General features: G+C 41.6%; 1 protein-coding gene across 1 annotated transcript in view; it reads left to right on the plus strand.

Annotated features, from left to right (window-relative positions):
• The window catches only part of LOC144491525 (contactin-4-like), a 1,235,140-nt gene that overhangs the window by 756,950 nt on the left and 450,571 nt on the right, over positions 1–27,619 (plus strand). Inside the window, exon 12 of the mRNA XM_078209439.1 lies at positions 12,743–12,870. Within this exon, the coding sequence (XP_078065565.1) occupies positions 12,743–12,870 (128 nt within the window). The remainder of the gene's footprint in view (positions 1–12,742; positions 12,871–27,619) is intronic.

Genomic DNA, 27,619 nt, shown 5'->3' on the forward strand with positions numbered 1-27,619 from the left:
TAAAGTATAACCAAAGCGTAGGTTTGTTGGTCATGTTAAAAGTCACATGGGGGATCTTTTCTGTAGTTTAAATTATGTTATCTAATGAACAGTGGTTAATAAATATTGCTCTTATGATACCCAGAGAGACCAATGACGTTTTAAAAAAGAAAGCTGAACTTTTAGTTAGTAGCTGAAAGGATGACACAACAAGGTTTCACATTTTAGGATTTTTACTATAGCAAACAGATGAAAGCAGTACAACTAAATCCTATTTTTATAGACAACCTCTACTTTAAATTGCAGAATAGAACTCTCCCATTTTCCTTTTAATACAACAAATAGACCCACTTCATAGCTACATTTTACACTGTCCCTTAACTAGTTATCCATTTTCTTGGATCCTGTCCAAAATTATCCTTAGCTCCCAATAGATTACTTCAACTCCTTTTTTTTAAAAACCAGCCTGGTAATCTTTAATCCCAACATTGCCTTTTACGGTGAAAGTTCTCTCCCTAGCGCAGGATAGATAAATCTTCCAGCCCCATTTCAATTGTTCACAAGTTTTGTCTTTTCAATCCGAGTGAGCGCACCCACCTGCATTCTTGTTTGGTGAACCAGAGACACCTTTGGCCTCTAGCTGTTCCCTTTCTCCCAGGTCCTGGCAGACTAACTTGGTCTCAGAGCTTTAGGGATATCCGAGAGACCCCTAGCCTCTCAAAGCAGAGATCCAGAGCAATGTGATTCATCTGGACCCAGTGTCCAGGTAGAAATACTGATTTGCTATCTTTTAGACTATAGCTTGCTTTTTCTTGGAAGTAAATGGCAGTTTGAAACATAACTGTTTGCAACCTAATATTCTCAACACCTTCTGGGGGTTTTGAAGACCAACAGTAAAAACAAATACTGCAGTTATTGTCTCCTAATGCAATGTGTAAACACATTGTGCAATGAAGGCCTCAATTTAATCTTTAACAGCCATGTGTTATGGTTCAAGTCAGCAACTCCAAAGTGTTTTATGAAGCCCGCCTGAATCATAAGTTTTGCATCCTGAATTTGGCTAGGATAAGCATGATATGTTCCACTTCAGGTGTGATTCAAAAGACCCACTGGGGGGCTTTTATCAAACAAAGTTTATGTAAGAATATAGTTAACATGTATAGTAAGAAAATTAACTTTTATTAAATTACAAGCAAGAAACAAAATAACCACCTATAATGTATAACTCAATGAATATCTCTAATGTATTCCAATTAAAACCAAAACTCTTAGACAACAAAAGAAAAACCTTTTCTCACTGCACAGGCGAAAGCTCACATGATACTAGAATCCAGTTCCCTGGGTTGAGTGACGATTTCAAATAATCCTGAAAACTCAGAGCAGTTTGTAGGGGTATCAGCTCCCTAAAACATGGATTCTTTACTGCAGGATGGCAATAAGCTGTGCTTTCAGCTAACTAGTAAAATTTTCAAAATAAAAAGAGACTTCTTTCAGCTATGCTTCTAATACTGCAGCCCAAAATTGAAACTGAAAACAACCCTTGTCACCTGACCTGACACAGTTTATTTTCTCCTCCCACAATGACATCACCTAAGGCTTTGCTGCAGAGTGTATGTTATTTTAAAAAAAAACTTCTTAAAGGCACACTAACATCACACATGTCACCCAGGTCTGTTGTTGGGAAGACCTCAAAACAGCTCATATGACCGCCTTCATTTTACCATAAATTGAAACAGTATCAAAACAACAAATCCCAATTAAACCTCTTATCTGTTACAGTAGAAGTCTTAAAACTTGAAATCTTATCGTCTGGTCCTTTATGCAGTAACCGGACATTCAAATACTCAAATATCTTTTTAATGGTTATGAGTCACGACAGAGATCATAACGATACCATTTTCTCTGGATTGTTAGTTATAGGATGCCAAAAATGATCACATCTGTTTTGTAGTTTAGATCCCGATGCATCCTTGGCATTCTTTTTCCTCCAAAATAATTAAATAATTCTGACCTAAACTTTATTTATGAACTCACTTATTTTGGTAATCTTCGTGAATTTGTATTCTGTGTGATCTTGCCTTTAAATATGGAGCAGCACGAGTTAAGATAGTGTGTGTTAACTTATGGAATTTCCTGTCTTGAGTACTTCTTCATTACTATCACGACATATGGCATGTAATTAGTATGAGGTGGCTATTTTCACTTGTACTGCCTTCCTTGTTACATCTTGTTAACATTTCTCTGTGTCATTGCAGCATTTTCTTTTGCATAGATCTTTAGCAATTACAATCTTCCTTCCTGCAGCCAAAAGACCATTTTTCTGTGATACGGTTTGTTGCAACAGTCAAGGCCTGTATAAAATGAGTCTCATAATTTTGTCGGAAGATTTGTGCTCTCAGTATGTATTCTGGATACACAGCTTGTTAACTGCTCAAGGAGCATTAGCGATTATGATTACAGACACAATATGACTCACTGATTTTATGTTGTCACAATGCTAACTGAAACACATGACTTAAACTTTCCTGTTTGAAAATTGTGTGCACCCACCCATTTGTAAGTAATCAGAATTACCGACAGTTTCTCTGAGAGGAAGTGAAAAATAAAACCTCAATCAGCTGCAGTCATTAAGCTGTTGAATGATCCTCCCTCCCTGCAACCAAATGCTTATCCTTTGCTCCATGCTATCCCGGTGCAGTCTTTGCAGAGTGACCATTATAATTACAATCCAGTGCAACATTTGAGCACGTAGAACTCAATGTTTTTTATCATTTTGAACACATAACCTAGATTGACATTTGGTTGTATCTGACACCAATTATAAGTACAGATACTAAGATCATTTCAGTTTGCGTGAATTCATTCCCTGTTTTTGGACATAGGTTCATATCCAAGGGGCTGTATTTGTGACTCCATACTGTGATCTATATATATGTAAGCTTTTTCAGCAGTCAGGCATTGTTGCTTTATATTAATTGCATTCATGAACATACACAAAGCTGCAGAGATAATTAATACAAAAGAAAAATTAAATTTGAGTCATTTTCTTGAAGTTTTGCTCATTTGTTTTATGAAACTTCCCTGTGGTGTGATATCGGAACCCATTTTGAGACCAAGGCTTGATTTTCTCTTCCGCCTTATTTTCTTCTTGACTGAACTCCCTTCACAGCTGTATGAGGTTTGGGTGTTACTATGGGGAACTTGGATAACCATTATTTAGTCTGTAATTTGAGGAGGATACCAAGATATCAAGATATTGCAAAAGCTCGGCAAGAATGAGATTGACAACTATTCTGTTGTCAATCTCATTCTTGCCTAGCAATAGGCCATATAAAAATGAGTGAAAAGCATCAGTGGAAGAATTTCATCACTTCAGCAAATGCATTACTGACCAAAATGGTTTGATCAGGAGTGAATTTACAATGAAACACACCATACCATGGCATGGAGCCCCTAAATGACAGGGGCAAGGGGGCCCAAAATGCTTGGGGGGGTGGGGGGGGGGGGGGGGGGGGAGTGGCGGCGAGCCCAAAATGTTGAGTGAGTGCTGAACTGTTGGAAATGCCATCTTTCAGCAGGGAGACGTTAAACTGTGTTTGGCTGTATACAAAACTTCCCTTGCAGTTTACTCCCTCTCAACACATTAAAACAAATCGTTAAGCAATTTGTGAGCTTGATAGGACTGGAGTGAAGGGTAGGGAGAGGAAAAGTGGGGAAGGAGGGGGATTCAGGATATGGTAGCAAGACTGCGTTCCCCTGCTCGGACGGAATTCCACATTGGTCCGAAGCCTAGACCTCCCCCCCCCGGGTCAGGTGCCCCACTGCGTGTGCCGCCTCGCGGAAATGCCCTCCGTGCCCTTTTCCACCGCGCGGAGGCATTTCCTGTACGGGCTGCTGCTGCACACCTTTCACTACCGCGTCCTCGCCTGTCGCCCGGATACACCTTGGCAGGCCTTGTTGCCGCCGGGCAGCGGAGGTCCCCAGTGGAGGTCCCTCTACGGAGGGATCTCCCCCAATTATCTCGGGGACCTGGGGTGGAGGGTGCTGCACGCAGCAGTGCCGTGCAACCGTAGGTTTTTCCGGTACACGGGCTCCCGAGACTGCCCTTTCTGTGGCCTCGTGGAGTCCGTGGACCATGTCTACGTTCTGTGTTTTAGGCTGCACACCCTTTTTGGTTTCCTCAAACACCTCTTACTGATGTTTTGTTTGCACTTCAGTCCCACGCTCCTGATCTACGGGCACCTGGTGCGGAGAGGGGCGGGTCAGGATGCCGACCTCCTCGTGAACCTGCTCCTGGGCCTGGCGAGACGCGCCATCAATAGTCCAGGCAGCGGGCGATCGACGGGGCCGTCCATCCCGACTGTCTGCCCCTCTACCGCGGCTACATTCGCGGCCAGGTGTCTCTGGAGAGGGAGCATGCGGTGTCCACGGGCGCGGTTGACGCCTTCCGCGACCACTGGGCGCCACAGGGGCTGGGGTGTATTATCGACCCCGATAATCACCTTTTGGTTTGACGTTTTAAGTTTCCTTTCGACTTTGATTTTGGTTCGGGCTGTTCCCCCCTTCCTTTTGGGGAGCCGCCCCTTTTACTTTGTCCCTAAGTTAATTTGAGTTCGTTTACTTGATTGGTGCCGAAAGAGCTACCTGGTAGCAAGACTGCAGGGAAAATTTCCCTGCTTTCCTAGGAAGCAGTGCCTGCCCAGACCCCCATTATTACACAAAACAAAAAGGGCTGAAGCTTCAAGAAAATATCAAAACCACCCCCTTTCTGAATGGATAGCACCACAAGGGAATGGCATTCCCATTGCCTCTCACTTGATGCCATGCATCCTCCAAGTCATTGTTCAATTCAATTCAGATCTCTAATTGTTTTTTTACAATTCAGAATGCTTCAGGCAACGTAGATACATGGCTGAGATCTGAGAGATGGGAGGCACTCTTCAGTGATGTCCCTGTAATAATACCACCTCTGGTGGCTTTTAGATTAATTCTTCGTGCTTTCTGGGTTACAGTGTGTGGGCTATTTTCCCCCAAAGTGCTGCAGGTTTCACTCATGCAGGATGAGTACAATGAATGCAACACGGTTCCAGGGAGAAGAATGGTGACGCCATTCTAGCTTTCAGAAGCACCAGATTGCATTGCTGGGCAGTTAGTTTCCAGAATAGGTTATGAAACAAGAAGGGTAGGGGAGAGAGGGGAATGATCTGGATGCACTGCACATTCATTTTACGGCATAATAACCCTTCTCTTTGTAGACAGTATGGTGGCAGGAAAAGAAAGCCTGAATATTGTAAAAAAGAATTCGAGATCTGAGTTGAATTGAACAATGACTTGGAGGATGCATGGCATCAAGTGAGGGAGAGCAGGGACATTTTCCCTGCAGTCTGGACAGGGGCTAGATAAGGTACAGGTGGAGAGATTCTTTCCACTTAGAAAGGAAACCAGAACGAGAGGGCACAGCCTCAAAATAAAGGGGTGTCAGTTTAGGACAGAGTTGAGGAGGAACTTCTTCTCTCAGAGGGTGGTGAATCTCTGGAATTCTCTGCCCACTGAAGTGGTAGAGGCTACCTCTTTGAATATGTTTAAATCACGGATAGATGGATTCCTAATCGGTAAGGGAATTAGGGGTTATGGGGATCAGGCGGGTAAGTGGAACTGATCCACTTCAGACCAGCCATGATCTTATTGAATGGCGGGGCAGGCTCGAGGGGCGAGATGGCCTACTCCTGCTCCTATTTCTTATGTTCTTATGTCTTGCTACCATCAACCAGCATCTCAAAAGCAGATTACCCAGTAGAGGTCACGTGTTTTTTGTGGGAACTTCCTGTGTGCAACAGTGACTGCAACTCAAAAGTACTTTATTGGCTGTATTATCATTGTTCATGACCACCAGATGTCGCAAAGTGTTATTACATTTCAGTCTTTCTTTTGAAAACTCCAGCATAAAGAAAGGGCAAGATCAAAGAGAGTCACGGGTTAAATTACCCTGGAGACCACTCGTCAAGAAATTGCATGATGGCCCCCTCTCCCACCTACACCAGCTAACATAATTTGGGAATTCTATGACCTATTTCATATATTGACGTATTTTCAGGGCAATAAGCAAGTTGTGAACTGAGCTTATGTATAAATTAATGGATTTATAAAACTGATCTCGACCCTGAATGTTTGACCTATTCATAACATCTTACATTACCACTAAACATGGTTAGATAATAGTAATCATTGCTGGGATTTTTTTTGATCAGAGAAATTGGCAACAAATTGAGCAACATAAAACAAACTGATGAATCAATACTGAGATGAAATACACAGGATCAGTGATACCACAGTCCAAAGATGTGCTGGTTAGGTGCATTGGCCATGCTAAATTAAACCCTTAGTGTCAGTGGGGTTTGCAGGGTAAATGCATGGGGTTACGGGAATAGGGCCAGGGTGGAATTGTGTTGGTGCAAGTTCGAATGCTGAATGACCTCCTTCTGCACTGTAGGGATTCTATGACCTCGCTAAAACTGACTGCCTGGAAGACTTGTTTTGAGTGGGTCTCAGCAATTTTTTATTTGATTTCTAGTTTGATGTTTGTGAGACCCATGCTTTAAGAGGCCATGTCCATGGCATACTTTTCAATAACTCACAAATTAAATCTCATTTACAAAAAATACAGCCAGTTGCATTCTTCAGTATGAGAAAGCTTTTGGATGTAATGATATTGCCCATTTCTCCTCCTGTAAATCCACCGCCAACATAAGCTATTTTGATGAGTCACTCCATGACAATTTACTACTCTCCTTATTTTTGCTTGCAAGTGTCTCTGCTCCACTGACCCCTTCATTGGTTTGTCTCACTCACAAAGGCCTTGAAAGGTCTTGTGCTCCATTGCCACAGCTAAACACTAACATGTGAGCTTTTCCTCCAAATAATCTACTGCTTGATGTGGAAAAGGAAGGGAAATTAATCAATGACAGTGAAATAAGAAATAAAACATGTGAAACTGAGACAAAAGTAACAAAAAGCGGAGAATACTCATGCTGTGTAGGCTGTTCAGAAAACGAAAGGAAACCAAAAATGTGCATAGCGTTGCATATAAGCATTTTTTAATTGAGCAATGCTACTGGAGATCAATTAATATTAAAAACAATAAGCTGAATATGAATAGAATTGAAAATATTTAGTGCAACATTGGTAATGGGAAAAGTCTCGAAAGAATATTAAATTTTGTGCTGTGCTAGTACAAAGAGTGCCCACAAGAGAAATAAAGTCTAATTAAATGGTTGAGGACAACCCATTTAAATGAATAAAATCTCGATGCACAGTTCCCTTTCTTATATCCATTCACATTTTCCTGACGACTTAAATGAATTTGAACATTACTTAAATGAACCATAATGGATAATGTAATGATGCACAGTCACAGACTTCATCAGAAACATAAAAAAGGTATTTATTAATTAGGAAAAACTATACAGAGACTGGCAGCTCCTCTGGCTGCTCTGGAGCAAATCCCTACATGTCTTCTAGATGTATTCTGCCTAAGAGAGGACTCCACTCCCTCAGGTGATTACCCACTCTCAGTCCCAATTGGTCCGTCAAGCCAAGTGACCCTCTTGAGCAATGTTGCCCTTAAAGGGACAATCACCACAGATAATTTTAATTGGGTAGGACACAAGCACCTGCTTTACACGCTTCTCGGTTTCATTCTCCATTGATTTGAAGATTGCTCCGTGATAACTTTGCTATTTAAAGCTGCAGAGAGCCATGAGCAACGCACTTGAAATGATTGTGATTAAGTAAACTGCATCATGGTCATTAGCATTAATTAGCTCTGATTTGTACACAAATAGAAGTAATACCCATGGTGTGAAAGCCTTTTTTTTCTGTCCCATCAGTGATACTATTTTAAGACCTCTTTATCTAATAAATTCACTGTGGGAGAATCTTCAGCAGTGATCCCCTAATCCCCAAATTCATATTGTTATTTTATGTTGTTGTTTGGTAACCAGCGCGAACGTTGATTTGGAGAGGGCAGGGAGGGAGGAATGAATTTTCAGCAGGGTCAAACTACTCGACTGCTCTAAATTTAGATTCATGAGGAGTAGTTGAAATAGCAGTTAGCCTGTTTTTCCAGAATTTCTGCTCTTCTGCCAAAATTAAGATGGACCTTTGGGAAAACTCCCATGGAAGCTTCTCCTTGTGCATCTCCATCGAAACAACCCACACAGGCGAGCAGAGGGCAAATGATGATGTCAATAGTGTAAAATATTTTCATTTCGGAATCAGACTTAGGAGAATCAGAAATTAAAGCTGAGTCAATTCAGGGTGTCAGCAGACTTCCTTTTTTTATCTGTTATTGCTTTCTGTCACAGCACAAAACATATTAATACCTTAATCTGACTCATGTATTTAATAGGGCACAGAAACCAGGTTTGGTTTAAAATTCTTGCAAATCCTACAGCCACGGGGGTCCTGATTTGTGATGACACTCAACTGACGCTATGAAAGATTGATTAACTGGTCATTTATCTCATTTGTTGTTTGATGGACCTTGCTATTCACAAATGGTTTCTGCATTTGTCAACATTACAGTAGTCACTACACTTTAAAAGTAATTCATTCATTGAGAAACGCTTTGAGATCTCCTGAGAATGTGATAAGGCACTGTCTACTTTCCTTTCAACCTTGCTAATTTACTGAATAATTCTAGCTCAAAGTGCTGCAATTAAAAAAAAGTTGAAGATAAAGGCTCGAAATTGCAAGCTAAAATAGGAAATGCTGGAAATACACAGCAAAGCTCTCAGCATCTGTGAAGAGAAAAATAGGTTACAACTTCAGGTCCTTCATCCCATATTGGACCCTTTGTGCAACTCCAACTATTACTTATTAGGCTCACACACCTTCACTGAGATATTTGACTTCATCACTCTTCACAAACGGAGGGAAATTTCCGACTATCCCAGCAAGAAACGCTTCGGAAACCTGGAAAATCGATGGCACAGAAGGAAGCCATTAACTCCATCATGTCTGCACATCTGATAAAAAGCTATCCCACTTATTCTTATTCCATAGTCCTGTCAGCATTTCAAACCCATAATCCCTGTACTTTGTTTAGAAGAAATGGGAGTTTCTGTCCCTACCTTCCTTTAAGGCAGTGAATTCCATACTCCCAGCAAACTCTGGCTGAAAAAAAAGTTCTCCTTAATGCCTCTCTAATTCTTCTGTTAATTACTTCAAGTCTATGTCCCCTGGTTGTTAACCTCACTGCAAATGGAAAGAGGTGCTCCCTACCCATGCTGCCTTTTCCCCTTCATAATTACGCACCTCAGTTAAATCTTTCCTCAGCTTCCTCTATTCTGAAGAAATAATCCCAGAGTTCCCAATCTTTCCTCATAGCCAAAATCTTTCTATTCCTGGGAAAATCTTCATAAATCACCTCTCTACCCGTTTGAGTGATCACATCCATGCTGAAATGCAATGGCCAGAGCTGTATGCAACTCTACCCTGCATCTTGTTTTGCTACTATTTGTAATGACAGAGGTTTCAACTCAGAGTGCAAAGGGAAAGAGAGAGTAAAACTGAACAACATGGAAAATATTCCAACTGATAAAATGATTGAAAGTGGGTTGGTGGGAGAAAGCAGGAGAGTTTAGCCACAGCAGGGTAGAGAGAGGGTGAGGTAACTCCAGAAGCAACCACATAGATGATCTCAATCTTGGAGACAATGGGCGCCCTGGAACTGGAAATTCATGCCCATGGTCAATGGATCTTCCACTTCTCCGTCAAATTATCTGTCCTGCCCGTGACAATTCCTGTGTGCAGGACCACAATATCAAGGCCAAAGAAAGTAATAAACGATTTGTACCTATTATTGGAGGTGAGACAGGATGGGGGGGTGGTCTATGGTGGGGGACTTCATTAAGGAAACAACCCACTGTCCCTATCTAATCTACCTTAATGCGATTCCAGTCCCATCTTTAGCGAGCCTCAGAAGTGGCCGAGTAAGCAGCCAGGGTAAGATTTTTATTCATCCCCCCCGCAATGTTTTTTCTGACGACAGAAGCGGCTCACCATGTGGCCGCTGGTGGGACCTTCTGGTCCTGCCAAAGTCTATGGTATTTTATATGGCCTGTCCACCCCGCTTCCGGGAGATGGCAGAGGGAGGGGCCTTTGGTGGAACTGGAAGATGCCACCAGCAGGAAGGATCAGAAAATCCTGCCCTAATGTGTGGAAGATGTATGAAGCCATTACAACAGATTGAGATAAAGGCCCACCACCTCCTTATCAGGACAATTAAATATAAGTGATAAATGGTGCCCTTACTAATGACACCTGCATGCCAAGAATGCACTTTATAGAATAGAATTATTTTGCATGAACACATCAGAATTGTGTGTGGCCTGGAAAATCTGAAACAACCATGCAGTGCTCTGTATTTGGCTACCTCCGTGCATAATGGCTCATGCAGAAGGTTCACATGCCTTTTGAGGTGGCCTTCTCAGAATGAGTCAAAGTTGAAGTGGCTCCGGGAGCTCTAAAGGTTTGTGGGGAACTTTTGGAAGCATCAATCTTTCATGCTGAAAAAAGAAATGCTGCCCTATGCTGAGAAAGGAAAGGCTTTGGCAAAACAGCTTAAAGCAACAGCACTGCAGGTGCACTACATAATGAAGTAAAAGTAGCAAATCCTGGGTGGCTTTTCCACTGTAACTGTAGCTCAGAACCTGGATCAGAAGCACAGGAGAGATAATGTCTGGAAGATGTTCTGCTCTGCTGATTGCAGCTGAGCTGCCTGTCACAGGTCCTCCACAGTGAGGAACAGTGAAGAAACTGACAGGAACCCAGGGCGAAGTTGGCTTTGAACCCACTAATTGTCAGTTGTGTCGCTTTAAGCAAAGGAGCAACATTTTTAACAGAGCGCACTGGGGAAAGAAAGTTGCTTATTGCCTGCAGCTATCAACTGGTTATGTTCCGTTAGGCCCCTGATCCTACAAAACGCCATTCAACTGATATCTGCAATAACATTGAAACTGAGACGCCAGGAAGGTTGGTCTCTTGTGGAACACTGAAATTCAAGTCGTGTTCCATCATAGGCAGTAAAAGCCAAAGAATAGAATGACCCATGAAAATATGAGTCAATCTGATATAAAAGCAAGCCAGTAGCCTTCAATGGTAAGAAGCAGAATTCACAATGTTACTGTGCTAGATACCAGTCCAGTATTGCCACTTACATAAAAACGTATGCCTTCAGCTGTCTGAGAGATTTAGGAGGGACAAACCTATGAGAACATAAGTTGAGCAAAATGAATACCTTTTGGTGCGTAATTTAGCTTAGTTTGCTACATCCATGCCATGATACAATATTTCCTGGGGGAAGTAATTGAAATAACAAGACTATTCCGAAGATGGAAAGTGAAATTCCATGACTGTGACTTTCAAAGAGACACAGGCAAATTAGCTAACAAATCTGCCAATAAAGAGTAGAATGTAACTGTTTGTAGACTTGGATTTTGTCCCAGCTGTGAAGGCTGCCATTGCCAAATAACTAACTGGCAACCACTGTCTTGGCTCACACAGGAAGAATCGCTACTTGGTTGAGGCATTAAAGTACTGCCACTGTCAAGCATTAGGAAAGCAGAGCAAGAAATTGGAAGGAAAAAAATGTAATCTCCTGAAGCTATTATCAGTAAGGCCAACCAACCAGGTATATAACCTTGAGAAAATATAATAAGTCAAAAAATAATATCCCAACCTCATATGGATCAAGGAAAAGGTCATGTTTGTATGTGGCATCTTCAGTGATGAGCTGGGCGAAGACTCAGAAGAAATTGATATGGTTGAATGTGGAATTTACGACTCCAAATTACGAGTTAAGATTCATGGAGTTGACAAGATAGCAAAGAAGCAAATGAATGTCAAGAGAAAGTGCTGGCCCGGTCTTTAAAATGTTGAAATGTACAGAAAATATTGATACCGTGTGTTTAGCTTGCACTGCACTTGCAAGTGCTGAGGAGATAGGTCCAGATTGAACAAGCCTGATGTCAGACTGGAACTAAGATGATGATGTTTCCGCACAGCATGGTAGATCTGTTTAAAAAAGCTGATGAACACTTTGCTAGGAATTGAATTGAAGTTACAAGTACAAAGAAAGATATAGGTGATGCAATTCCCCTGATATCTTTTGAGACCATTTTCCTTTATCGAATGCAAATGATCTGAGCTGAATAACAGATTTTCTTTGATGGCCCTTGATGGCCAGAGAGAAAATTCACACTGCTTTATGGTCTTGAAAGCTTTTGCTATGGTTGTTTGTTCCTTTCCCAAAGGAGAATTAATGGTTTGTAGAATCTATGAAAAGATCCGTCAGGGGTGGTGGGGAAGAGATTTATGAATGGAATCTCTTTCCATCATCTCATACAATTACATGCTGTACTCAGTGCACTCACTTTCCCTGCAGATCTGGCAATTTACTAAACATACAGAAAATACTTGGTACAAATTTCAGGCATTTCAGAGTTGTTTCAGCACATCACATGTCAGGTCCATATAAATCTCTGTTTTGTCTTTGAAGTAAGGTGAAGGGTAGGAATAATGAGCCAATACAAATGGAACTGGCTAAAAAATGAGGTGGCAGAATTAAATCTGAATTTGAGTAGCGATTAGTTAATAGACCAATAACATTCAATATCATTGTGTTCTGTGTATGAGAGAAAAAAATATTCAATCATCTGCTTTTTGTGACTGGAAAATTATTGACTGTGTTTTTCTTTTTTAGAAGAATAACTCTGGAGGATGGCAGTCTCAGAATAGCTAATGTAACAAAGAGGGATGGTGGACGCTACACTTGTATTGCCCGGAACCACTTTGGGTCAGCCAACAGCACAGGAACATTGATGGTGAAAGGTATTGATTAAATGACTGATTTATATATATGTGTAAAGCTGTAATGTTTTATAAAGGCATCGGTTATTAGTCAAAGAAGTAATAATTCAAGTAAGCTATTAAACAATCACAAATATTACACTTTGGGTATTGTATAACTGGCAAATACTTCACCATTTGTTTACCAACAAGATGTTGACAAATCCCCTCCATATGATGTTTTCATGACAGAAGTGCCTGTGCAGGTTGCCTGAGATTATGAAAGGAAGTAGGTCACTAACTTCAAAGAACAAAGAAAATTACAGCACAGGAACAGGCCCTTTGTCCCTCCAAGCCTCCACTGACCATGCTGCCCGACTTAACTAAAACCTCCTACCCTTCCGGGGACCATATCCTTCTATTCCTATCCTATTCATGTACTTGTCAAGACGCCCCTTAAAAGTCACTACCGTATCCGCTTCCACTACCTCCCCTGGCAACGAGTTCCAGGCACCCACTACTCTGTGAAAAAAATCTGCCTCGTACATCTCCTTTAAACCTTGCCCCTCGCACCTTAAACCTATGCCCCCTAGTAATTGACTCTTCCATCCTGGGAAAAAGCTTCTGACTATCCACTCTGTCCATGTCTCTCATAATCTTGTAGACTTCTATCAGGTCTCCCCTCAACCTCCATCACTCCAGTGAGAACAAACCAAGTTTCCCCAACCTCTCCTCATAGCTAATGCCCTCCATACCAGGCAACATCCTGGTAAATCTTTTCTGTACCCTCTCTAAAGCCTCCACATCCTTCTGGTTCATAAGTTAAAAAAAGTATGAAAAACTAAAGAAGACATGGAAGAAGTAGATTTGATATTTTTCTAAAAGGTGCTCTGTTGACATAGATTGCCTTTAATAACTTGCAAGACTGACAAGTTAGCATTTATACCATGAGCTAGCTGCAATAATATAATTGATGATGCAATCAAATAGTCTGATTCATATTTATTACTTTACCTCAGTAAATGCCAAGTTAAAAAAATGACAAAACAAAGCATCTCTTGACATTTCTGTTGCAACCAATTTGACTGTATAAAGCTGAAAATTCAGAATAGCTTGTTCCAGGAGCTGCGCCTGGCAAATAAAATGGCAATTTCCCTTTATTTGAAGTTCTAGCTTCAACAATCCATTGATATGCGAGTTGAATGATTGCATTCAAACTGTTGTAGGCCTTTGATATTCCCATTCCACTGAGGCAAATAGGGAGATGAAATGCAATCTTGCTTTTGCACACAATCTTCACAAATGAATATTGTCGACAATCAGGATAAACAGAAAGCTGTCTAGACAAACAAGAGTGCCTGTAGGGAATTATAATTTGATTTCCCTTTCCCATTGATGAATAGAAGATGAAATGTATCAGCACAAAGAGAAAGTTTGTTGACAAACAAGAAACAATGGGTTGGGGTTAATGGGTGATACTCACATTGAGAAAAGATGAAAAGGATTAATTCCTCGTTGGGTGCTGCAGGTTTCTCTTTTGTCTTTTATTATATGTAGCTAACTTGGATTTAGAAACATGGTGACTAAAGTTTGCTGATGGCACAAAGTAAGGGGATTGACACTTGCCGTCAGGAGGGCATAGACAATGTAAAGAATTGTAAGTTAATGGTTTTAGATGAAAAAAACAACAGATTGGAAAAGTGCTGGAGAGTAATGTTGAACAGGAAAATCTGAGTTATTCAGGTCATTCCCTGAAAGTGAGAGTGTAGGAAGATAAACCATCAGCATTTTATTTTCTTCTTTAACAGAAGCAGCGTACAATAGCAAAGAGTTCATCATAAATTTGTACAGGCCAATATTCATCCAGTTAGAGTATTGTTATTGCTCTGCATTATAGAGGAGACTTAAAGCCATAGAAAGCAAACAGCATAGATTCACTGGGAAGAAACCGGGAAATAAAGACCATCGTTATAAAGGGAAATTTGAGATATTGGGATTAAGTCCACTGGAACTGAAAGGTTTAGGAATTAGTAGAGGCTTTTAAAATTATGAACGATTTTGATTAAATAGGGCGGGGGCAGGGGTGGGGGAATAACTCCTCTGGCTGAAGTGCCAATTATAATTTAAACACACTACTAAGAGAAAAGTAAAGTTAAAGTTTTTTAAAGTAAAGTTTATTTATTAGTCACAAGTAAGGCTTACATTAACACTGCAATGAAGTTACTGTGAAATTCCCCGAGTCGCCACAGTCCGGCGCCTATTCGGGTCAATGCACCGAACCAGCACATCTTTCCGAATGTAGGAGGAAACCGGAGCACCCGGAGGAAACCCACGCAGACATGGGGAGAACGTGCAAACTCAATACAGACAGTGACCCAAGCCAGGAATCGAACCTGGGTCCCTGGCGCTGTGAAGCAGCACTGCTCACCACTGTGCTACCGTGCCGCCCTATGAATGAAGAATGAGTTCAATAGAAATTTCTTTAAAGTATAAACCATTACAGCATTGAATCCTTTTCCCCAGTGTACTTGATGTATCATTTTTATGGAAAGTTGATAAACATCTGAAGCAAAGGAAAACACAGAGCTTACATCAAGAGACAAAGGCAATGGGGTTTGTTCAGGATTGCTTCTTGCAAAGAGGTGGCAGAGACAAAATAGTCAAATGCTAAAATCCTTTTTGTTCTAGTTAGGGCACTAGAAAGATAGGTTGCAGTAGAAAGGTCTTTTTTCTGAGCTACGTTGGCTATTGAGGTCACATTAAATATCAGCTAGACCCTTCTGAGGTATGTATTGTAAACAGATATTACATGGAATTACTAAAGATGCAAGCAACACCATTACCTGCAAGTTCCCTCCAAGTCAGACACCATCCTGACTTGGGACTCTATCGCATTCTTCCACTGCTGCTGGGTCAAAATCCTGGAACTCCCTCACAAACAGCACTGTGTGTGTACCTACACCACAGGGACTACAGTAGTTCAAGAAGGCAGCACAACACCACTTTCTGAAGGGCAATTTGGGATGGGCAATAAATGCCGCCTAGCCAGTGAAGCCCACATTCCAAACGAATATTTTAAAATCTACAAAATGGTACTTTTGTATGAATCTTCACAAATAAATTAGCTCAGGACTTTTAAACACAAGTAGATTACAAAGGAAGAAAGACAAACTTGCATTAATATTGTGTATGTCACAATCTCATCATAGAATCCCTACAATGCAGAAGAAGGCCATTCGGCCCAACGAGTCTGCACCAACAACAATTCCACCCCAGGCCCTATCCCCACAGCCCCACACACTTACCCTACTAATCCCTCAAACCTACACATCCCAGGACACACTAAGGGGCAATTTAGCATGGCCAATCAACCTAACCCGCACATCTTTGGACTGTGGGAGGAAACTGGAGCACCTGAAGGAAACCCACGCAGACACAGGGAAAATATGCAAACTCCACACAAACAGTGACCCAAGCCGGGAATTGAACCTGGGTCCCTGGAGCTGTGAGGCAGCAGTGCTAACCACTGTGCCATCATGCCGCCCATGTGGGTTTCATGATGTCCCAAAATATTTTATGGTGACAAACTTTTATAATGCAGTCACTATTGTAATGTAGAAAACACAGCAGTCAGTTTGTGCACTGCAGCAGGCCAGGGAGGAGGGTAGGTCATGCTTCAGGCAGTCCAAATGGCCCTACCTACCTGCTGGGTGCAAGTGCAGTCACGTGATTGCCCATCCCCAATCTATTTTTAAATTAAGGATTTGAAGATGTTAGAGGACACCTCCCTAATGAAGTCTCCTCTTTCTTACTTTCGGGCACAACCTGCAGCTCCATTCAAACTGGGAGGTCTCTGATTGATTCTCCAGCTTCGGGAGCCCACCCACTGCATTCTCAGGTAACCAGAAGAGGTCTATTTGCACTGTTAGAGAAAGAGCTGGGGAGGTCTCCCTATGTTTTGACTAATGTTTATCCCTTCACCAACATCAATTAAATGGATTCTCTGACCATTAGCACATTGCTATTTATGGGTACCTAACGGTATTCCCCTCCAGGTACCCAAAATAGCCTCTGACAATACCGAAACCTGGAAGCTAACTGGAAAACTCCAGTTGATTTCCTTTAACTGAGCTCAATTACTTCTTAATTAGCCCGATCAACTACCCTGTGCAGGTGGGTAACCCTGCTTGCCCAATCCCATTTCTGTTAGAATGGCCTGGAGGAGGGATAGAGCTGATGAACTGGCATACCATTCAGCAGGAGTAATTTTTGCCCCCACACTTCTCTGACCCTGAAGGTGGCAATACAGTCCCATGTGTCAGCGATGAATATTCAGTCCATTGTTAAAGACAGACTATCGTGGATGGTATTGGACTTCTTCAGCATTGTTGCATCCAGACAAACTAAGTGTTCCAGTATCTATTTGGCTTGTTGATGTTGGAGAAGCTTTAAGGGTCAGGAGAAGAGCCAATAACTGCTAAATGCCTAATTCCGAAATAATTGTGTTGATACCCTAGTTCAGCTTCTAGGATAGAACTAGATAGCAACACTATCTAGAGGAGATGGCTGTTATTTTCTTTGTTTAAGATGGTTATTAAATGGAATCTATGGGGCATACATGTCACTGCCTCGTGTCAGCCCAACTCTGAGTGTTAGTCAGGCCTTACTATGATTTGACACGGGTAGTTTCACCATCAGAATAATCTGAACACTGGAAGTAGTTGGTGAATAGATGTCATTTCATGTCACTACTGATGAGTCCTTCCATCAATTTTCTGGTGATTGAGAAGGAGTTGATAGGGCAGTAATTGGCCAGGTTAGATTGATATGAGCTTGTTGTTTCTCTGGTCTACCTGTTCCTGTACATAGCACTGACACCCAAACAACAGTTTGGCAGATTGCTCAGGCATGATATGTCTGCAAAAAAACTGTATTGATGTAATTCATCCATGGATCCAGGAATTTCCCTGAGCTTTCTGGCAACAGGAATTAAATTGTCTGCAATAGACCTAAGGCCGGTGCGATCCAACTTCAAAATCTTCAAAGAAGTGAGAAAGGAGATAATTTTGGATATTACCTGAGGACTGGAGGATAACAAATGTTATCCTGATTTTCAAAGGAGGAGTGAGATATCAACTTGGAAATATTTGATCAATAAGCCTGAAGTCTGCACTGTGCAAAATGCTTCAGATCATCATGCAATACCATCAATGCAAGTGTGAAGCACAGTTATAGCATAAATTCTGGGGTAATAGGGCATGATTTACTCATCCACTGGACTTCTTTGATATAGTGAGAGAGAATGCTTAATGTAGCAGGAAGCTTCACACAAGAAAGCACAAAGCAAAGGATTTTGATTAATTCACAGTTTTCTGTGCTAAGAATCAAGGAATCTTATATAGTTGTCAGTGGGGCATTATCACTGCTGGGACAGAAAGCATGTTGTCTCAATGCCATCTAAGCCATTCCCAAAAATTTTATTTTTGGTTTTACTGCACTTTCGGAACCAATAGCACAAACACTGCATCACAAATGTATCGTGCTAGTTAAATATCATGTTTCAAAGTATAACTGTCACGCTATTGTTATTTAAAATAGCCTTTTACAGCTATCCATTGTGACTACTGCAGATATGGTTAAACCTGCTACTGTTGTTAGAAAGATTGTATCTTAAACTCAGCCAACTTTTAGGAGTAACCCCTGCAATATCTCCTTAGAGAAGGAAGATCAAAATTTGTACAGAAATGTAATGGAATTAAAATGCATACAGTTTCAGCTCTTTTTTGCTACAAGAAGATATATTTTCATATCCAAGAATCTCCATTAATCTTATTTGAAGATCAATCAAGTCTTCTGTTACTTGAGGATGATCCTCTTTTGGCTTAGATCAAAGGCGCCAGCAAGCATGTACCATGTCAATCGGGATGGGTTTTCAAGAAGTTTATGCCAACCGTTTATTGAAAATGTCATTACAAGTATTTCAATGCAGAACAACATGGATGTTGAAAATCTTAAATAAAAACAGAAAATGATGGAAATACCCAGCAGGTCTGGCAGCACTTTTGAAGAGATAACCAGGTAATCCTGTCAGTGATTTAGCACACATGAAACAGCTGATGACTTCATAGTCATTCACCAGCTGACAGCTGATGCCTGTGAACTCCACAGCAGGAATGCAATGATGTCAGGAAACTCCACTCTGTCTTTGAGGAAGTGGGAGAGGGAGGAATTTTAATGTATTTATTGCTCTTTGCATCATTGCAATGTCTTAATTTTTATTTTTGTTTTACAGTTGATTAATTGCTTAGACTAGCCTAATCTGACTCTTCAGTGCAGCACGGAAGAGCTGCTGCGTTGTTGGAAGTGTCACCATTTGCTAAACCTTCTGCCCTCTTAGTTGGTAAAGAGCCAAGAAATTCTCTCCCAATGGCCAGGCCATCATTTACTCTCAATCAATACCACTGAAAACAAGCTAACCAGTTATTTATGTTTATGGGACCTTGCTGTGTGCAAATTGTATTGTCTGCAAAACAGCAGTGATTACCCTTTAAAAGCAATTCATTGGCTGTGGAATGGTTTGAACACTGAGTTCATTCTTTCATTCATTGGGAGGGATCTAAATAGATTGGCTAATTTAGAAAGTCAAGTGGTTGAATAGCAAAACCCTGACATATGTGATAATGATCCCATGTAAATGCTAAACTTAAGTCCAAAAGAATATTAAGTGCTATTACAACCATTAAAATTCATCCAAGCATCACTTTCAGCCTTCATGATAAGCATTAGAGCTTCCAACTATTGTGATCACTAATAATGTAATCAACATAATATAAAATATATTTTAAAATTAAAATAAGATGATGTAAAATGAGCAGACCAAAGAGCAGTATTTGGTTTTCAAATTAGTGCTTCTTTTCCTTGAGCTCTTGGTAGATTGTTGATGTCAGTATTATAGTATTTGCAATTCTGTTGCCAATAGCATCAATTAAGTCTTTCAGCTCCATTAATACATCTTAGGACAGGCTGTAAGAAGGCTGCACTGTGTATAGTCAAGAAGGTAACAAATATTCATGGATTACTTCTTAAACGCTATCGCTCAGACAGATAATCCATGGAATAGATAATTGTTCAGGAGCATATGGCGAAGTTGGAATTCTCTTTGGCTTTATTCCTCTTGGGATTTAGGGTGCTGTTATTGTTTATGTTCTAAGTCTATTATAAAGCACCAAGTTTCCAGAAATATTTCAGAGCATTACTTTGTTTGTCCTTTTGTTTTGCTGATTGGATGAATATGACCAGAACAAAGATAGATGCAGGAAAATAATACATTGTTTAATTCTTTCCCTCTGTATGACATTGAATCTTGCTCATAGTTGTTTCTGGAAGCATTGTTTTAAATGTATGAAGATTAGAGAACATCAATTTTAACCTTCTGTACTCTTTCATCATCGGCCAATTGTTTGATATCACTTTCACTGGGATTTATGAAAAAGAGTCTTTTAATGGTATAAGGGGTTTCCCTCTGGGGGTTTTGTATTCAGTCGATCTCAGCTGACACAAAGATTTGCAAAAGACAGTATGCAGTTAAAGACATTCTTTATTTGACCAATACGTATTGGGAGAGAGAGAGACAGCTGGAGGATTCCAACCTCTCTTTGACATTACATCACATGAGCACAACAGATGTACATTTCCGAAGATTTGTTCTTCCCGCCAACCTGTCATCCAAACTGGATGGTCCAATTATATTAATGCACCTTATTTACTTTGGCCAATAGCATTCTACCTTCCAGCAGAATTAGGAATTCATTGGTCAACCAAACCCAGAGGTTCTTTCCCCCCCTCGCCCCAATTGCCTTGTAACCTTACCTATGCAAATCTGGTAGGTTCAAGGGTCACTCCTAACACCTGCAATCCTAGGAATGAGAAGGATGTCATCTTTCCTGTCTGTTTTCTGTCTCCTTATCAGTGGAGGCTGAATATGTCTATTCATTGCAGCTAGAAGCTGAATTCTTCTATTCATTTCAAAAACCTTGGTCACTTGTAGCTGCCTGGCCTGCCACTGATAACAGGGTTTCTACTCTATGGTTCATTGTTCCAAAAGAATGCGGTCTGTCTAATTAAGCTTATTTCCCATTATACCGAGGGGTAAATTGCTTGTTGGCCAAAGCTCACAAAATCCCAAAACACAGTTTAAATCTATAATACTTGTTCAAAAATGATTATATATGTGCTTATAAAGACAATAGTACATCAGTGAGGCACATTGTGATGCCTTTGGTATATATCTTGATAAAATATAATATAGGGCACACTGTGGTCAGAGTAAAAAGGAACTTAACAGAGATAAGAAACTTTGATATTACTTTAATATTCCCTGGCTTAAGTAACTCCAAAAAGAAATTTGAACTTCAAGTTGATAGTTAGGATGACACGACAAGATTTCACATTTTATCTCCTTTCCTGTAACATACTAAAAGAATCATTGTCTAAACACCATTTTTAGGAAGCAACTTATGTTTCAAGCTACAGAATAGAACTTTCCCCTTTTACACAACTAAAAAATCAATTTCACAGGAAAACTTTACGTTGTTCCTGAAATTCTATATTCTCAGACCCAGTTGAAAGTGATTCTTGGCCCCCAAAGGTTTACTTCCAATCTTTTCCTTTTCCAGCCTGGTAACTTTTAACCCAGGACTCTCTCCCACTGTGAGGATTTCTACTAGCAATTCTCCCTCTAGCGCAAGCTAGATAAATCTTCCCAGCCTCATTTAAAAAAAGACGTACTGGAAACTTATCTGAAGTAAAGTTAATCACAATTAACTATGATTTACATTATTCACAGCCTTACTGTGTTAATGCAGTTCCCAAGCTGAACAACTTGCGAAATATAAGGAATGTAACATTCATTCAAATTAAGCCCTAGTTTGTATGAATTCAATCTCTTTTGCTCCATCACATTCCGAGTCTGATTTATTTAAAAAGTAAAATATATTTAGACAGAAACTGACTGGTCTGTCTTTTTAGAAAAAGCAAACTTTTCACTATAAAATTAAGGTTTGAATCATTTTTCTGTGTATGCAAGCTCAATAATCCAGAATTTTCACTTCACTGCCAATGTTATTTTTATTCTGTTTCGTTTAATTTACTTGTGATTCATTTTTTCCTCTTTCTTTCCTACTTTGTTGAGGATATTGCATTTTATTTGCTGAAGATTTTACTGCAAACAAACTTTCTCATGATCTATTTTACATGCCCAAAACACCACAGTTGCGCCTCCATGCCTCACTGCCTGCAGATCAATTGACACTCTTTGACTGTTGCACATGTAACAGGATTATACGTTCTTTACAGCAGCACTTGAGCTGTCTTGTTAGTTTCTGTGAAGTAGAGACCGCTGTTCTCTGAGGGCTTCCAGCTAAGCTGTTGACATTTAACTTAAGATGCCCTTCTTCAACATAAAGGTGTAGTTAGTAAGCACCAGTGACAGACTTTCAAAGTAAGAACTGAATACAAAACCTCTCTGAAATAGGAAGCATGCTAAATAAAATTAATGGGCTCCGCTTTTATTCTTTGTGATGTTCCAATAAAATATAGGAACAAGAGTAGGTCATTGAGCTCCTTTAACCTGTTCCATCATCAAAAAAGATCCCGGTCGACCTGCAACCTAACTCCATATACACTAATACATTAACAAAATTTAATCAATCCTAGCTTTAAAATCAACTGTTGATCTAACATCCAGTTTGCAGAAAAACTTTTCAAACTTAACCACCTTGATGTGTTTTCGAATTTTAGCCTGAAAAGCTCTGCTGTTAATTTTTGGACCATGCCCCCAAGTCCTATTTTCCTATTTATCCTTCAAGGAATAGCTGAACATATTCTTCATCAGTGGTGTTTGTTAGGGTTCTGATGAGTATGTAGGTGATTGTTAAGGCCTATCTACACTCAGAAGGTTCTACTGTAATTGGACAGGATACCACAGATGATTGAGTTTTGGACGAGTTGGTAGCTTTGGATTTTCTCTCTTGACATTTTCTTTCTGCCATTGATATGTGCTTGCTTTCAAACAAGACTGAACCCTTTTTATTTGGTCAGTCCTACACTACCCAAACAGTAAAAATAGTCTCTCTTTCCACCATATCTGGTCTCAATGTTTGAAAACTTTGACCAAATCACCACTTGAGCTTTAAATTCCAGGGAATACAATATTAGTTTCTCAGTTTGCGTAATCTATCCTCATGATTTAACCTTTGATTCCAATGGCTTGATTTTATGACCTCAAATTGGGTGAGCCACCAGCAACCCCTCTCTCCATGCTTGTGGAAAATACAACACAGTGAAATTGGGTTGGCAATGCAACATCATCCTGCCAATCAATCTCCGATTATAAGAAGGCGAGTAGGTACCAAAATTGAAAACCTGCTTGTCACAAACAAACTTGTTAGAAAGGCATTGACCTCAATTTTGAGTTGCCAACTTCATTTGTCAGTCACAGAGGAAAATTGTTGGAAGTGACGTACACAAGGCATAAAGAGACAGTACAATGACAAATATGAAAGCCTGCAAATGGGACTATGGTTGCATGTACCCACAAAGTCTGCTGCTGAAAGTAGCGGCATTTGGCTGTTTAAGCTTTATTTCTTCAGGTTTTATAGATTGATATAATTAGGGAGAGTGTGAGTGGGAGGGCAGCCTGGCGACAGGGGGAGGGGGAGGACACCAGCAGAGGAGCCAGAGATCATTGTCCCATGGGGTTTGTGAAGCAGACTCCTTCAGTGAGGAGGAAATGAAGAGAAGAAGATTGCAGAGGCCAGCTATCCAGGGACAAATACTCCCTGCAGTCCAGGCAGGTGCAGGACATATGGTTGCACAAGGGCCAGGACAAGACAGGCAACAACAGCCAGTCCGTGTTAGAAGAAGACACTATGCCATAGAGAGTCTACAGGCAAAGGATGAATTGCCTTCAGCTTCCAGAGCGCCTATGTCAATGCAGACTATCCCTCTCCAGGAAGAAAGTGGCCTGAATTTGTGAATTGCAGACTGGGAAAATCAGTTCAAATTGCATTGGTGGCCTCCAGATGACTTTGGCTTTGAATTTTGAGGCAACAGGGTTATTCCATGTACCAGTCAGTGACCTTTGCAACATATGATAAGCTTCAGTGTTTCAGAAAGGTAGTCACGGGTGTAATGTTTAGGTGAGCAAATTACTTCATCTCATTCATCACTGATGATGTTAGTCAAGCCAAGAGAGCCAGAGGCTGTGCAAATATTATAAGATTCCTTGAAGTTCAATGTGTGGTGGATTGCATGCATGTAGTATCAAAGCTCCATTAGACCAGCCAGGACATGTAAATCAGAAAGGTATTCATTCCACCAAGGTCCAACGTTTGTGTGACCATTGTCAAAGGATCATGCAGGTATATGTCCACTATCTTTGAAGTCGTCACAACTCTTACATCCTTAGGCACTAACAGATGCCATTTGCTTTTCTTGGAGACAAGGGATACAGCTGGCTCGTGGCCCTGATGAGAAATCCACAGGGTCTGAAATGCATTACAATAAGAACCATGAATCTAGCAGGGCTGTCATTGGTCTGCTCAAAATGAGATCTTGATTCTTGGACTGCACAGGGGCTCTCTGCCTTATTCTCCAGCTCATTGCCATGTCTGCTGCTCCTTCCACAGCCTAGCGCTCCAGGGAGGAGAGGCTGGTAGAGGATAATCTAATGCCATAGAGTCTTATAAAGCAATGTTTTAATGAGGAATGAGAACTTGGTCACAAAAACAGTTTTATCTCAATTACTCACCTCATTTTGTATCTCCCAGGCATCAATACCAGGCTGGTGCATGTGCCAATGCTGAGGCACAATATGAAGCAGTTCAGAGGGGTCCACTTGAGATAAAAACTCCCTTGATAGCAGTCAGTTAATCCAAATACAAACCAGGGTACCTGACACACGAAACTAAAATGAAGACAGACTGCAAGTGCTTTTAACATAGAATAGGCTTTAGTTTCCCAAATCTGTTTGTGGGGAAGGTGGGACCTGTACAAGTCAGACGGGTTGCACCTGAACTGGAAAGGGACCAACATCTGTGTGGGGAGGTTTGCTTTGTGGGAGGATGGATGGGATATGGAGTGGAGGAAATGTAGGAGGGAATGCATAGCCAAATATAGAAGAAAAAAACAAGTCAGTCTGGAAGGCAGAGCAAAAATGGACTGCTGAGGCACAAGGGAATATGGCAAGGCTGGATGGCATTTATTTTAATGAAGGATTTTTACCGGTAAGTCAGATGAATTGAGGGCATTGATTAAGGCATGGGATTATGATATTATTGCAATCACAGCAACATGGTTGAGGGAATGGGCAGGACTGGCAGCTCAAGATTCCAGGGTATAGAATCTTCAGGCAAAACAGTGGGGGTTGTAAAAGAGAAGGTGGTGTCGAAATATTGATCAAGGAATCAATTACTGCAGTGAGGAGGGGTGGTATCTTTGTGGGTATCAATGAGAGGCTGTCCACATCAAGAGCGCCCTGAGAGGTGCATCCTAGTGGTGACAGCAGCTGCTTATCTACAGCCCTGAGGTCTATTTGGCCCTCCCTGCTTTCCTGAGGGAAACAGCACCTGGCAGTGACTTCAAGTACCTCTCGCCTTGTCTCTGTGCACTGAACTCTGATACAGTGTGATGGAATGTAGGTCTGAACAAATATATCCCTTCAGTGAGTTGTCAGTCTGGCCTTGCCGGCCAGTTGTCAAGGCCTCAATGGAGGAAGGCAGTGTTTTGAAGGGAGGGTAGTCGCAGTGCTCAAGGCCTAGATTGAGTCCTCCACTGTCTATGCCAGGGCACAGGAAACCCTCTGGAAGCTGTGCCACCAGTTCACATACCTTGCACTGTATGTCCAGCACCTGCTGTCTCACAAACAACTCCAGAGGCTCATCATCAGCCTGGCTGAGCACTCTAAGTGCCAGAGGCCCGCACTGACCTGTGCTTGTTATGCGTCCCTGGTTCATGCATACCCACCAAGTATGTACATGTATCTGTAATGTGAGAGCAAGTGAAGCACCCTCTGCAGTCCTCCTGCTCCTCAGAGGTTAATGTGGGTGCTCCAGGGCTGGTGCCTTCAGTTGCTGAGATTTCACTGGTGCAGAAAAAACAGGGATTACGAAGGGCTCTATCATCATTTAAACTGATTTAGGGGATAGATGCTCCCTTGGAAAATGCTAATCAGGATCACTTCCTCACTTCCCCTAAATGCAAACTCAATCTCATCAATGTTCCCTGCCCGCATTCTTCCTCAGGTTCCCCCCATCCCATTTCAGCACTGTCTTTCCAAACGAGAGCTTTAAGCCACAGGAATCTCACCGCCCTGGGGGCTATCCTCCAACATCTCCATGGCCATTGCTCCTGTGATGTGGAGATGACGGCGTTGGACTGAGGTAAACACAGTAAGGAGTCTCACACCAGGTTAAAGTCCAACAGGTTTATTTGGTAGCACAAGCCACTAGCTTTCGGAGTGCTGCCCCTTCGTCAGGTGAGTGGGAGTTCTATTCACAAACAGGACACAGAGACACGAACTCAATTTACAAAATAATGGTTGGAATGCGAGTCTCTACAGGTAATCAAGTCTTAAAGGTACAGACAATGTGAGTGGAGAGAGGGTTAAGCACAGGTTAAAGAGATGTGTATTGTCTCCAGCCAGGACAGTTAGTGAGACTTTGCAAGCCCAGGCAAGTCGTGGGGGTTACAGATAGTGTGACATGAACCCAAGATCCCGGTTGAGGCCATTCTTATGTGTGCGGAACTTGGCTATCAGTCTCTGCTCAGTGACTCTGCGTTGTAGTGTGTCGTGAAGGTCGTCTTGGAGAACGCTTACCCGAAGATCAGAGGCCGAATGCCCGTGACACCTGAAGTGTTCCCCAACAGGAAGAGCACACTCTTGTCTGGTGATTGTTGAGCGGTGTTCATTCATCTGTTGTCGTAGCGTCTACATGTTCTCCCCAATGTACCATGCCTCGGGACATCCTTTCCTGCAGCGTAACAGGTAGACAACGTTGGCCGAGTTGCAAGTGTATTTACCGTGTACCTGGTGGATGGTGTTCTCACGTGGGATGATGGCATCCATGTCAATGATCCGGCACGTCTTGCAGAAGTTGCTGTGGCAGGGTTGTGTGGTGTCGTGGTCACTGTTCTCCTGAAGGCTGGGTAGTTCGCTGCGGACAATGGTCTGTTTGAGGTTGTGCGTTTATTTGAAGGCAAGAAGTGGGGGTGTGGGGTTGGCCTTGGCGAGATGTTCGTCTTCGTCAATGACATGATGAAGGCTCTGGAGAAGATGTCGTAGCTTCTCTGCTCCGGGGAAGTACTGGACGACGAAGGGTACTCTGTCCGCCATGTCCCGTGTTTGTCGTCTGAGGAGGTGGGTGCGGTTTTTTGCTGTGGCGCGTCGGAACTGTCGATCGATGAGTCAAGCGCCATATCCTGTTCTCATGAGGGCATCTTTCAGCGTCTGGAGGTGTCTGTTGCGATCCTCCTCATCCGAGCAGATCCTGTGTATACGGAGGGATTGTCCGTAGGGGATGGCTTCTTTAACGTGTTGAGGGTGGGAAGCTGGAGAAGTGGAGCATCGTGAGGTTATCCGTGGGCTTGCGGTACAGTGAGGTGCTGAGGTGATCGTCCTTGATGGAGATGCGTGTGTCCAAGAATGCAACCGATTCCGGAGAGTAGTCCATGGTGAGTCTGATGGTGATGGAACTTGTTGATGTCATCATATAGTTGTTTCAGTGATTGTTCA

Source organism: Mustelus asterias, chromosome 3 (assembly GCF_964213995.1).
Source record: "Mustelus asterias chromosome 3, sMusAst1.hap1.1, whole genome shotgun sequence".
In the NCBI taxonomy this organism is placed as follows: domain Eukaryota; kingdom Metazoa; phylum Chordata; class Chondrichthyes; order Carcharhiniformes; family Triakidae; genus Mustelus; species Mustelus asterias.